General features: G+C 59.2%; 1 protein-coding gene across 3 annotated transcripts in view; it reads right to left on the reverse strand.

Moving 5' to 3' along the window:
- Positions 1-12,550, reverse strand: part of NADSYN1 (NAD synthetase 1) — a 36,227-nt gene extending 23,677 nt beyond the window's left edge. The window contains exons 1-6 of one of the 3 annotated variants that reach the window (XM_053202775.1): positions 12,403-12,550; positions 10,595-10,655; positions 7,801-7,917; positions 6,009-6,062; positions 5,505-5,620; positions 1,194-1,245 (exon numbers count right to left, since the gene is read on the reverse strand). In XM_053202775.1, coding sequence (XP_053058750.1) covers positions 1,194-1,245; positions 5,505-5,620; positions 6,009-6,062; positions 7,801-7,917; positions 10,595-10,639 — 384 coding nt within the window. In that variant the 5' untranslated portion in view covers positions 10,640-10,655; positions 12,403-12,550. Of the gene's footprint in view, positions 1-1,193; positions 1,246-5,504; positions 5,621-6,008; positions 6,063-7,800; positions 7,918-9,207; positions 9,360-10,594; positions 10,656-12,402 lie in introns of those variants that run through there. The other 2 variants (XM_027045032.2, XM_053202774.1) reach the window with 2 other exon arrangements.
- Positions 12,551-13,892: the final 1,342 nt, after the last annotated feature.

Consider the following 13,892-nt stretch of genomic DNA (forward strand, 5'->3'; position numbering starts at 1 on the left):
GGGGGCAGCCGCCCAGCGGCCAGGCAGCCGCCGTCCTCCAGGGAAGAGGCAGAGATGGTCAAGAGGCAAATGGAGCTGGAACCCGGGAGGAAGGAGGGGAGAGGGACCCCCGGTCCAGCTCGGGTCCGTCCCTAAGGTCCAGCTGAACCCCTGCCGGGCCCTCCACTGAGGGAGTCCGGACCCTCATGAGCTGCCGGAAGGGCAGTAATTAGGGGCGCGGAGAACCTGACGGCGTGGGAGGAACTGTGTCCCACTCAAATTTCTGTGCTGGGGTCCTGACCCCCAGCACCTCTGAATGTGACTGTATCTGGAACCGGGACTTTCCAGAGGTGATCAAGGTGACCACGGGGTCCTTGTAAGAAGAGGGGATCGGGACACAGACACGCATGGAGGGACAACCCTGTGAGGACACAGGGAGAGGACGGCCGGCCACACACAAGGAGAGAGGCCTTGGGAGGCCCCGGTCCCGCCCATGCTTGGACCTCGGGCTCCGGCCTCCAGGACCGGGAGTCAAGCATCTGCTGTTTAACAACAACCCGCACCCCCTGCCCTCCGTCTCTGGTGCTCCGTTATGCAGCCTGAGCAAATTAACACACTTCACACCAGAATGGGACCTCAGACAGAAACCAGACCAGTCAGGCCTCCCCCCGACACCTGCTCTGTGCCCCTGGCTTCCAACCACCCGTGGGAAGTGGCCAGAACAGGGTTTCAGCTGTCACCCCAGCAGCTGCCACTAGGAAGAGGCTGGACGAGGCCCCCCGGCTAAGGCTGGAGATCAAAGCTCTAAAGGCCTGGCCCAAGCCAGCTCCAAAAGACAAGAGATTTCTGAAGCTGGGCCTTCACAGAACGAGCAGGCAACCAGGTAACGTCTTGCTTGGATTTTGTAACTAGAGCCCTCATACCCCCCCCACACCCCCCACAGCTTCCCGGGTGACCCGGAGGCCCAAGCACCAGCCCCGGCAAGGTGGGGCGGGGACCCCTCCCCCAGCTCCCCCGGGGCCCCAGCACGGTGGGCTGGGCGGGAACGAGGCAGCAACCGACCAGCCAGGCTTCAGGGGCATCACCCTCCCTCCTCGTGCAGGAACCTGTCCCCGCAGGCCAGCCAGGTGCCGCTGTGGCCTCGGCCCACAGGGGCCTGCCCCACGGCACACCACGGCCTCCAAGAGCGACAGGTTCTGTCCCCAGAGACTCACCTGCTTTGTCAGGCTCTGCAGCATCCGGGGGAGAAAATACTCCTCTGTTTGCCTGGGAGGGAACAGCACAGATCTGAGGATGAGCATCTAAGCCCCGGGGGAGGGATGGCATCCGAACGGGGACAAAAATTGGCCCGGGAGCTTCCAACCGATGTGGCAGCAAAGGACTGTAGGGCATGCACAGGTGCCCCGAGCGTCCGTTCAAGATAAAAAGGCGAGGACGGGCGTGTTGGCGAAGATGCTGTGCATTTTACTCGGTGACACCGTGGCGCCCAGTGAGCTCCCGCCAGCTGGCTTCCCGGGGCTTTGGTGCCCGGCACTCCCGAGACACGCGTCACAGGCATGATCTCCAAAGAGGGGGCGATCCGGGCGGAATCCCTGATCGGAGTCTCTGAGTCAAGATCACGCCGCGCTCGCCCAACACGCAATTACAAGCCTAAACGATAAAGTTACGCTCCAAACGGAGTAAGACGGACCGAGTCTAACACCTCCCACGCCGCCCCCGGACAAGGCATCCCCAGGTGCCACGCTGAAAGGCAGAAGGCACGAAGCGACGCCTCCCGAGTCCGACCGCAAAGGGGCTGTTACGGGATGCCGCCCGAAGACGTTCTGTGAGCTGCGGCTCTTGCTCCCTTCTCAGAATTCACGGGAGCCTCCCGCGGTGACCTCAGTGGTCACTGCCTAAGCAAACCACAAAGCTGGGAAGCTGGAGGGCGATGCCTTCTGTCCCGCGCTAAGGCCGGGGACAGGACCTCCCAGCCGCCTCGCCGCCCCACAGTGAGTCTGCGATCCACCATTCACGGTTTGCCGCCACGGGTGTCGCTGCGTCACGATGAACTTTAGAGGGAGGAGCCGGCCGAGGCCTGTCCCTTCCTCCGCCTGCACCCCCCGCAAGATGCACCGAGCACCAGCCCGGAGCATGACCGCCAGGGCACAGGCGTGCTCACCTCCGCTCTCCTACTCTCTGCCCCGAGGCCCGCCCTCACCTCGTACCCGGCCGGTGCGTTTCGCAGGTTCACCGAGAGCCAAAAGACGCCGCGTAAGAGTCCCGTGCTGCTGCCGTAGCTGGTCACTCGAGGCTCGGCTCAGGCCGGCCCGGGGCCCCGCACCTGACTGTTCGCACAGCCTGCCCCTTTCTCCGGCTGGACGCCCCTGCTTCTCAGCCAATGCCGTCCGGAAAGATCCCAGCAGCGCACTCCCGCCAAGAAACCATCCTTGGCCGTGCTGAATACAAGTCTTCTCCGTCCCCCGGGGGCAACAAGAGCCCCTGCGACCCCTGTGCCTAGATCTGGGGTCCGTCTAAGAACATAATGAAAACGAGTAGGTTCTTAAAGTCTCTGCACGCGAGCATCGGGTTTTTGTTTGTTTTGCTTTCTTCAGAGGCCTGGAACTGCACTTTGAACCTGTCGTGGGTCCATTACGAGGGCCGGGCCACAGTAACCCGGCCGTTTTATCGTTTTATCGTCTGCATTTTGGCACAGCTCCCAGGTGGCCTTAATGTTGCCAAAATGCGAGCTAGTCGCTGCGGCTCGCCGCCCCTTCCACAGGCTCGAGGAAATGCGCGAGGCTGAAGGAGTCACCGTGAGACCCACGCGCCCGCCCCCCCCCCCCCCCCCCCCCCGGGCAAGAGCTGGCACGCTCCCAGCAAATTCAGAGACAGCACGACCCCATAAAAAGTCTCAAACGAGAGATGACCGGATGCTGGAAAAAGATGAAAAGCGAGCTTGTGAACTGGGAAAGGAATCGGAAAGATGTGCTGATCTGGGCAGCCCCGAGCAGCACCAGACCGGAGCCTCCGGCAGACTCCTGCGCAGGGCGGACTCAGGGGGATGAACCCCGGAGGAGGTACAAACAAACGGGCAGAGAAGAGGAAAGACACGTATGATATCCAGGGACACGTGACCCGCACACAGCGGAGGCTCCTGGACAAGGGTGACAGAACGAAATCCTTTGAAGACGGGAAATTAGAAAATGTTCCTGAAATCAAAAACCCGACACTCACGTCCAAGACACTCACGGCTCAGGGCGCCTGGGGGCCCAGGCAGTTGAGTGTCCGACTCTTGGTTTCGGCTCAGGTCGTGATCTCCCGGTTTGTGAGTTCGAGCCCCGCGTCAGGCTCTGTGTTCAAGCCCGGAGCCTGCTTCCAGTTCTGTGTCTCCCTCTCTCTCTGCCCCTCCCCCACGTGCACTCTGCCTCTCTCGTTCTCTCTCAACCATAAAATAAGCATTACAAAACAAAGAGAGATGATGCTTGATGTAAGGAAGTATGAGAAAATGAAAAAGAGCTCTTAGAGAATAGAAAGTAGAGGGATGGAATCTTCCAGGACGTGGGAAAGAAAGGTCACGACAGTTAGAGAAGCTGGTCCGGGAGAGTCTGATCTCCGATCAAGACGCATTTCAGAAACAGAAAACAGAGAAAACAGAGCAGGAATCGCCCAGAAAGGACACGACGTTCACCCAAAACACGGGGGCCCTGGAGAGCCGAACACGGGAGCCCGGACACCCGCACCAGGGCTCACAGGATACAATTTTAAAACACCAAAGACGAAGAGAAGCTTCTGCGAGTGCCCACACAGAAAATACCCCCAAGAGCGGAGAAGAATCCGCACGGTGACCCCTCACCGAGGGCACAAGCCTCCAGGCAATCCTTCACACGATACCTCCAAAACTAGGAAGGAGCATTATTTCTAACCTATAATTTGTTTTCCACTCTGCAAAACTGCTCATCACACGGAAGAGACAAATGAAAACACTTGCAGGCAGGCAAAGTGCCAAAAGTCCACCTTCCGTGGATCGTTACTTAGAAAAGTGCGACTTTGTGATTTATGATGAGAAGGCACATTTGGTCTTTCTGGAGCTGAGCTCCCGAAACCCTTAGAATTTCCTGCGACAGGAGCCACCATGTCCTCGTTACGTCGTTATGTCGTGAGTGGCGTGGAGAAGGGTCCCAGGGAGGGGCGCTGGCTCCCTGGGGAGCGGGTCGGGGAGCTGGACTTTCCGTCCCCGTCCCCAGACCTGGGGAGAGAGCCAGGCCAGGGGTGGAGTTCAGGGGCCAAAGGCCAACGACGTAACCAATCAGGCCTGTGTAAGGAAGCCTCCATAAAACCCCGCAGGATGCGGTTCCGGGTTCGGGGAGCTCTTGGGTTGGTGACCGCGTGGAGATCCAGCGCGCCTCCGCGCTCTCCCACCCGGCTGTCCAGAGCATATCCTCGTGTGTTAGAGCCGTGATCTAGGAATTGAACCCAAGGTGGGGGCGTGGAACTTCGAGAATCTACTGGAAGCCGTGTCCCAGCGAACGAGCCACTCGTCAGAGACGAGTGAGGCTGGACGCCCACCAGCCCGGGCGAGAGAAGCCCCACGTGCCCGTGCCGGAACCGGGTGGCAAGTACAAAAATCCCGTTTTCCCACATAAAAATACTGACCATCCGAAAATCTAACGCTGAAGTTCTGTTTCAGCAGCAGCAGCGACGATAAAGGAAAAGCAGCAACCATACCAGGAGGACAGGGCAGGGCTGCTCAACCAGGGACGGTCTTGGCCCCGGGAGACATCTGGCAACGTCTACAGACACCTGAGGTTGTCACAAAGGGACGTATCTACCGGGAGGTCAGCCGCTGCACAGCTTGCCACACGGACGGCAGTCCCAGAGCGACCAGTTGGGGCCGAGAAAGCCTGGCACACGGGGTAACTGGAGATACAAGGTGCCCCGCGAGATTTCTGTGGTCTGTGACAGGTCATCTGTATAGCAGCAGCATCAAATAGCGGTACTTAGGGGCACCTGGGGGGCGGGGCTCAGTCGGTCAAGCGTCTGACTTCGGCTCAGGCCATGATCTCACAGTCCGTGAGTTCCAGCCCCACGTCGGGCTCTGTGCCGACAGCTCAGAGCCTGGAGCCTGCTTCGGATTCTGTGTCTCCCTCTCTCTCTGTCCCTCCCCAGCTCACTCTCTCTCTCTCAAAAATAAATAAACAGAGGCGCCTGGGTGGCTCAGAAAGTTAAGCGTCCGACTTCGGCTCAGGCCGTGATGTCACGGTTTGTGGGTTCGAGCCCCGCATCGGGCTCTGAGGAACCTGCTTCGGATTCTGTGTCTCCCTCTCTCTCTGCCCCTTCCCTGCTCGTGTTCTGCCTCCCTCTCTCTCTTAAAAATGAATAAACATAAAAAAAACAAAAAACAGCGGTACCTAAATGGCAGGAACTTGTCCCAGACTCTCACGTCTCTCCCCCAGTGACCTGGGCCACACACAGGGAAGACCCGAGACAAGCGTCCACAGGGCGGTCACAGACCATGCCCTTTGGTGCCGGGCACCGTGACTCACCGAGTCCTGGACCAGGGGGTAAACCAGCGTAGCTCCCGATAGTTGCCCTCGTTTGCCAAGGCCATTTTGGGCCTGATGAGCAGGATCCTCCTACAGGCGGGAAACCGAGGTGGCCCCTGAGATGAACACCCGGCCACGAGGGGCACCCGTGGGTCCACGCGCCCTGGACGGTGGACGGACGACCACAGAGCAGCTGAGGCCCGGCAGGTGCACGCCGTGCGAGCAGCCGACGTCCAGGGGCCTTTAGGGGAATGTGACAGACCGCCCTCCCTCCGATGACTTCTGGCCAACAGGGCCACGTGTCCCCAAACCCCACCCTGAGGTTTCTCTCCACTGAAGGTGGCAGTGCTGGGCGGAGGCCAGGGGAAGCAGTGACGTCACCTGCCCGAGGCATCGGCCCTCACCAACGACCGGGCGTTTCCAGAAGACGCCTCCTAGCACAGGGCTCCAGGGGCCATGTCTGGGGTGGGGCGTGCGGGTTCCCCTCTCCCCGCGGCCACCTACCTGTTGAGAAATATCACCCTGCAGTTGTAGCGGACGTTCCGGTGCATCACGGGCCTGCGGAGAGAAGGCACACACACGCGTCCTTGAACGGCAAAACCACACGTCTGTTTTAATACGAAGCCTCCTTGGGCCCTTGAAGAGGGTCACAAGGGCCCTCTGTGGCTTTTCTCAAAGTTAAAAACGAGCCAAGGGCTCTGCCCCGGTTTAGACTCTGAGACAAAAGAGGCTCTTCTAATGTTTATTTTTGAGGGAGGGAGAGAGAGAGAGTGTGTGCCAGCACATGGGGGAGGGGCAGAGAGAGAGGGAGACAGAATCTGAAGCGGGCTCCAGGCTCCGAGCTGTCGGCATAGAGCCCGACGTGGGGCCCGGACCCTCGAACCCAGAGATCATGACCTGAGCTGACGTCGGCCACCTAACCGGCCGAATCCCCCCAGAGCGCCCCCGGGGCTCTTCTAAAGGAAACGCAGTCAACCCCTCTTGCGGCAGTTCCTCCTTCTGGAACGTTCTCAGACCTGTCAGTGGCCTCCTCCCTAGCTCTCTGCACACCCCCGTCACCGTTTCACCTCTGTCCCCTCCCAGCCTCACGCACCAGCTCTGTGCCTTCCCGCTTCTCCTTCAGACCACTCCTGACCTGCCACCTACACCCCTTTTAGAAGCTGGGTCTCCTAGGGGGTGAACAGATTCGCCCGCCGCTCTGACTGGACCCCGCCCCGACCACCTGGGGTGCTCCCCTCTGGAGGTCAGGGGCAAAGCTCCAGAAGCCAGTGCTCTGCTGGCCCCGGGCGGGGGCGCGGCTGCACAGATCAAGGATATGAACGTTTTGTTCAGGAGCTTATAGGCCCAGATAAATGCTAGATTTCGAAGGAACATATCTTCATAAGTTGGCGGTTAACGTTTTAAGAACGAAAACAGGATTATAAACGCCAAGTCAACAGAAGAAAGCAGAGCACAGAAAACCAACCTCAGACAAGGGAAAACAAGAGGACGACAAGATGGCCAGGCCACTTAGCACAACCGCAGGGACCAGCCCCCGTGGCGGCTGGATCAGGAGCCCAGGGACGGCCCCGGGCCCAATTCCTCATCTTCCTTGGCGAGGGGGACTTTGCAGAAGTGATGACTAAGGCGGCCCGGGGCCGCCCAGGACAGTCCCAAGTCCTTACGCGAGGGGGGAGGGGTCAGAGTGCAGACACGCGCACAGAAGCGGAGGTCGAGGCGAGCCTCCGCTGGCTTCGAAGGCGGAGGAGGCCCCGAGGGTTGCTGGCCTCTCTCTCTCTGCGAGAGCCTCCAGGCTGACCCATATTTAAGACTTCCGATACCCAGAAACACAAGACAAAGTTTTTGTGTTGTTTCTGTGTTTCGCTGCCACCATCTGTCACGGCAACAACAGAACAGGGAACAAATACAGTCCACGTACCGCCACCGATCGTGATAAACGTGGACACAGTGGGGTAAAAATCCCATCTGTGCGCTGCTTACGCTAGGCCCTAGGTCGTGTCACAGCGACGTGGAAAACGAAGCAGTGGGTTTGCGTATGGTGCACCTGCACCCCCCACGCCTGCACCCCTGGAACCCGCCCCTCGTTCACCTGCACCCCTGAAACACACACCCCTTACGCCTGCACCCCTGGAACCCGCCCCTCGTTCGCCTGCACCCCTGGAACGTGGCCCCCGTCCGCCTGCACCTCTGGAACCCGCGTCCCATGTACGTGCCCCATGTACGCCTGTGCCCCTCGGAACCTGCGCCCCACGCACCCGCCCCCATGTACATCTGCGCCGCTGGAACCAGCACTTACATTCCCACGTCGCAGATGATATCCTGAGTGACTGGAGACTCCAAAAGGGCAGCCAGGACTTGGAGCGAATGCAAGAGGGTATCCGACTCGTAATAATGATCCCAGCACCCGTAGCCGCTGCAGAGGAAGGGAACAGCCAGGTGAGACCTGGAGACATACCAGGTGAGGGCGGGGAGGGGGGCCCGGGGCCCATGGGCCAATCGGGTCAGACGTGCAGGGGCGCGACCAGGCAGCGGGATCTTTTTAAAGCCTCCTGGCTGATTCCACTGCGCAAGCAGAGCTGGGACCGCTGCTACAGAAGAGGATGCATTTCACGGGAAATGAAGAAACCCCAGGCCCTTTCTCTTCACTTTCGGTGACTATGAGAAATTCTCTCCCGTCAAGTGTCTGCCCGTGGATTTTTTTTTAAACTTTTAATGCAGCCCAAATCACACTGATCTACAAGCCAAAGAAACAAGGCTGGGTCCACAGGAACATGTTTCCAAGCAGCTAAGATCGTTAATATCGTTCCAGACACCATTCACAGAGCGACTCCTGGTTCTTGCTACAGACACTTGTGCTGGAAGCAGGCCGAATGGTGTCCCCTCCCCAGAAAGGTGTGTCCATGATCCTGGCCCCCAGAACCCGTGAGTGTGACCGTATAAGGGAAAAGGGTCTTTACAGAAGTAGTTAAGGATCTCGAGATGAGCCCAGATGGCCTGGGCAGGTCGTGTATCCAATAGGAGGACACAGAGAAGGGGGGGGTGTGTGGAGCCAGAGCTGGAGGGACGCGGCCACAGAACAAGGCGCTGGGAGCAGAAACGGGAGGAGGCAGGACGGATCCTGCCCTGGAGCTTCTGGAGGAAGTGGGGCCCCGCCAGCACCCCGAGTCTGGACTTCTCCCAAACCGCGAGAGAACAAATTTTGGCTGTTCGAAACCCCCCTCCCCCGGCGTGGGGAGCTCCGTTACAGCACCCCAGGAGATGTGTGCGGCGCTCCGGGACGTTGTCGAGGGTGAAGACGGGCGTCACGGCAGTTTCCGGGAGCTGGGGGGGGGGGGGGGGGCAGTAACAACGCGCGGAGTGTCTGTAAACTGCTTCTAGGCGTTCAAAGTCTTTCCTGCCTACCACGCAGCAGCCTGGAAGCGACGTGCCAAGTGCTGGGCAAACTGCGCACACGGACGCAGACCTCCCAACTGGCACTTGCATATTGAATGCCTGGAAAGCATGCCTCCCCGCCTCTGCTTCCGAGAGGAAAAGCCACGGTGGTGAGATGAGAACGAGGTCGACGAGATGTCCCATGAGGGCTCAAGCCCTGGGCTAGCCTTTCCTTTCCAAGGGCAGAGTCCTGCTCCACGGGATTCATGGCCTGGCAGCTCCCGGGCCACACATGCTACCAAACAGCAACGCGATGCCAGAAGTCACGTGCCTGATGTCCAGCCATCGGTTGACCCCTTGCCCCTTTGGCCGGCCGGCAACTGGAGGGGCATCTCATAGCGGGGGCTGTCGGCAGGTGCCCCCGGCCCATTCTGGGTGGGCAGCCTTCCATCCGTGAAGCCTGTAAAACGGGCCCAGAGGACACAGCCAGCCTCTGGGTCCCACGAGTCAGCCTGCCGCAGTGGCACTGGCCCCTCATTCTCCTTCCAAGTGTCCCTCTGGGGTGGGAGCTGCCTGGCACCAGAGACAAGAAGACGGCGTGCCCAGTGAACGGACTTGGCTCGACTCCTGCCCCAGCTTCCTCTCTGCAGACTGTTGCAAATAACTGTGAGCCTGCTCGGCAGGCTAGAAACCACTGGGAGCCCAGCTCAGCTGGGCCCTTATCCCTGCTTGATACAAGTATGCCGCTCTGGGGTCCTGTAGCTAAACTCCTCCCCCTTTTAAAATGACAGGTCCAGATTTGGAGACCGGAGGGTGGGGTGGGGAGAGAACAGGGCAAAGGAGGACGTAACCTGGAGGTGTCTGGGCAGCGACTGCACCCGGGGGACAGGGCCGTTGAGGACAACCCTCCAGTGGGAAGAACAGACCGAGACGGAAGCTCAGGAGCAGAAGTCACTCGGACAACGCAGGACCCCAGGGCTCTGGCCGCCGGCTGAGAAGCATCTTAAAGACCAGGTCCAGTGCAGGTGAAAATGCTCTTGGGTATTATGGGAAACACCACCCGAGCTGAAGTCAGGAGTCCGAGGACAGAAATCAAGCTAGCTAGAAAAATGACAGGCGTGGCCTCAAGGACTAACACAAAGATGCCTGCGAGGAGACGCTTTCTGTCTACACAGCCCCCAGGAGGGACTTCTGATTCCACAAACGGCGAGGACCTGGACACACAAAATGGGAACACAGAGGAGCACGGAGGGCGGCTGACGTGTGTCACAAACGAACCGCGGCTTGCAGTGTGGCAACCAGTTGCTTCCTTTTGAGGAAGGGACAAGGAGGAACCAGCTTCCCGATCACTGGAAAAAGGCAGGGCAGAAGGGGACGCCGACACTCGCTTGTGGAAAGATGCGGAGACAGTGAGTGAGACCTGTTTGTGGCCGGCTATGAGAGTGAGGACTTGGGAAGGGTGGCGGCAGACAGAGTGGCCCAGCCCGGGCGGCTGAATCTCAGCTCCTCTCATGGCCCGACACGGGGCTCCAGGCTTGCCTGGGCGCCCTTGCTCGGTGACGCGAAGCGGGCCCGCTCACGGGTTTCTGACGCCCCTAAACAGCCCTGCACGTCCACACCTGTCCACACCCACCCCCTTCCTTGCCTTTCTGCTGCGGGGAGCTGATGTGGATACCTCTGCCTTCCCCGCCCTGGGAGTCTCTGTGTGCCAGTCTCACCATATTTCCAGTTCTGGTCCAAGCCTGTATGTTGCTCCTTTGCATTTGGCAATTTCAATACCTACACATGGAGGCAGAGACAGAAAGATTTCAGTACCTGCAACGTGTTCAAGGGCAGACAAAACACCGCTGCAAGCCAGACAACAACCAAAAGCACTCGGTGATCTCTCTGACCCCAGGCAGCCAAGGACCAAGGACAAGGACAAGACCCCCTACACACCCTGCTTACACCCTTTGGAAGCAAGATGCTGATCCTTAGCCCCTTGGGGGAGGGGGAGGAGGAAGCAGTCAGTCCCTGGTAGTTTATTAACAAGTGGATGCGGAAGACCGTGTGCAGGGAGGAGGCAGGCCTCCAAGGAGCACAGCCTATGGCGGCACCAGCAACCTCTGCTTGGGGACAGCAGCGCCCAACTGCACCTGCGGACAAGAGGCCAAGAGAAAGGAGACCCCGCTCTGGCCACCGACTGCCTTGCTCCAACCTGATATGCTCTGAGCCCCGAGGAGATGAAAACAGGTAGATGTTGGGAAAAAAGAAAAAAAAAAAGGATGACGGTCTGGAGGCACGTGGCTGAAAAGATGTTGTCATTGGTGCCATTCCGTCGTGGCTGTTCTTAGTGAGCCCTCTCTCGGGAATCGGCTCAGAACAAGACGGCTGGGGTAACCTGAAGGACGGCCCCTTCACGTGCAGGTGTGCGCCGCTGGACCTTCCACCATCAAAGAGAGGCTGGTGCCGAGGCTAAAGAGATGCTGGCCCCGCGACAACCACACCCTAGTCTCTAAGCTTGCAGGCTCACCCCTTACTCTGCTTGCCTCTTGGGGCCGGCTTCTCCCAAAATCTGCCCATCAGGAAGATCTGTAGGCACCAGAGACCGAAACAGCCCTCCCGCTGGTCTTAAGGGTTGACTGGCTTCAAGTTCATGCACTCCTTGCTTGCGACCTAAGTCCTTGGTCTGTAGCAGAACTGACCCACTGTCCTGAGACCTGCAGACCACTGGCCTTGAGGAGAAAAGGACCGGACTCTCCCAGAAGTTAAGGCCTGACTGCGTTCGGAAACGGCGGCCGCAGATGCCAGCAACTGTGCCCAGGGTCATGTCCACATGCGACTGCCCCTCCCCCCCAGGCACCTGCTTCTCCCGCACCTTCCCCTTCAAAACCCTCCGGCTCCCCACCCCCATGGGGAAGATGGCCTTTGACACATAAGTCCACCAGGTTGCCGGGTTCCTGAATAAAGCATACTTTCCTTTCCCCCCGTCACTTGTCTCTCCAGCAGCCAACTGCAAAACCTGAGTTTGGAACCAGTTGGGTGCAGGCTAAGCCTCAGGCGACCCCAGGATCATCTGAGGACAGGCAAGCCTCATCTCTCTCATCCCCACCTCTGCCTTCCCGGTGACACTTTTCCCAGTGCCCGTGTACAACACGTGTTCCCACCAGGCATGACAGACCACCCCCAACTCACGAGCAGCCCTGGGCACTTGCGGGGTGGTCCTTCTGCATCATCTTACCTGTCCCCACGCCCACCCCTACGAGCTTCCACAGAGCAAGGATGTGCGTGTAACAGAATCGAGCCAGCCGGCAAGCCTAGACCTTGCCCCCGCCCCATCCCGCCGGCCCCCAACCCCGTCCCCCCGCCCCTCCAACCCCGTCCCCCCAGTTCCACCGAACCCCCAACCCTGTCCCCCCTCCCCCCCTCCCGGTTTTCCCGTCAACCCCCGTCCCCCTACCCCGGTCCCCCTCCGCCCCCCTCTACTGTCCTCCCTCGCTCCCCCCAGTTCCACGACCGGCCCCCACCCCGCCGCCCCCAGACTCACTCTTTAAAATCCTCTGCAAATTGCCCTCGAAGTCCAGGGCCCATTGGTTGAGCGCGCAGGTGGCCACGGTCACTTTCCGACCCATCCCGGCGGCAGAGTCCCCGGCACTTCCGGGGGCCGCGCGGGTCCGGCCGGGACTAGCCGGCTCTAGACGGCGGAGCCCCGGCGGCAGGCCCCGCCCACGCCCCGCCCGCCCGCGGCCGCGCCTGCGCAGAAAGGAGGCCCGCCCCCCTCCGCGCCCCGGGTTGCAGGCCCGCGACCCAGCGCTGGGGGCGGTCGCTGGGTGTCGGAGCGCGGTTCCCCGTTTCATTCCGCACCTCCCCACGGAGTGCAGCCCGGGTGCCTCGGCGACTCGGCTTTTCCCTCTCCTAGTGTTAGATACGCTGTTTTCATTGTTTTTGTGCGGTGTGGCGCTGCATGGTGGGCCCGGAGCACGAGCGATCCGTTGCGTGCGGGAGGTTTCCGCACCGTTCGCGGCGCTGTGCCAAGGCTCGCGCTGTGTCTCCTTCGCGGCCGCCTGGCCTTTCCCTGGGTCTACGGGCGGCTTCTGGGCTCAGCAACACGCCGTTGCCACATTTCTCCCCTGAAGCGCTTGCCGCAGCTTTCACCACCAGCCGGCTTTCACTTAACGCATTTCCTTCTTGAATGCCTTTAGGGTACGAATCCAGTTGGTTTTTTCCTTTTCCGTGTGAATAAGTAACTCTCACCATCACTGATGGAACAATCCGTCTTTTTCTCTCGACTTCCGTTGCTTCTTTGTCATACACACGTTTTCACATTTAAAATACATCCCCCCCCCCACCCCACGGGCGCCTGGGTGGCTCAACAGGTTGAGCGTGGGACTCCTAATTTTGGCCGAGGTCTTGATTTCACGGTGTGTGGGATGGAGTCCAGCCTCCGGCTCCCCGCTGGGCGTGGAGTCTGCTTCTCCCTCTCCCTCTGCCCTTGATTACCTGAGCGCCCTCCCTCTGTCTCTCAAAATAAGCATTTTATAAAGTAACACTTGTTTATACTAGGCAATTTGGGAACTTGAGGACTGCACATGCTAATTTATTTAATCCTCACTCTAACCCTTCCTTCTTGGTAGCTTTCATTCTCGGAAACCCCTCAGTTTTTTTCAGGCTTCTGCTCCAAGATCTCTTGCCCCCAACAGCTGATTCCAGGCCTAGGGTGGGAAAGAAATACACTTCCAACATCTGGTTGTTGCAGGAAATAAGGAAGTGCTCAAAGAATGATGGGGACATGTTATTTTTAAAAAAGAGGGGTGCCTGGATGGCTCAGTCAGTTAGGTGTCCAACTGGCTCAGGTCATTATCTCCCAGTTCATGAGTTAGAGCCCGGAGACAGGCTCTGTGCTGACAGCTCAGATCCTGGAGCCTGCTTTGGATTCAGTGTCTCTCTGCCCCTCCCCTGCTCATGCTCTATCTCTCTCTCAAAAAGCAAATAAACATTAAAATTTGTTTTAAAAATTCAAAAGGAGTCACTCTGAAG

This window comes from Acinonyx jubatus, chromosome D1 (genome assembly GCF_027475565.1).
Source record: "Acinonyx jubatus isolate Ajub_Pintada_27869175 chromosome D1, VMU_Ajub_asm_v1.0, whole genome shotgun sequence".
Taxonomy (NCBI): Eukaryota; Metazoa; Chordata; class Mammalia; order Carnivora; family Felidae; genus Acinonyx; species Acinonyx jubatus.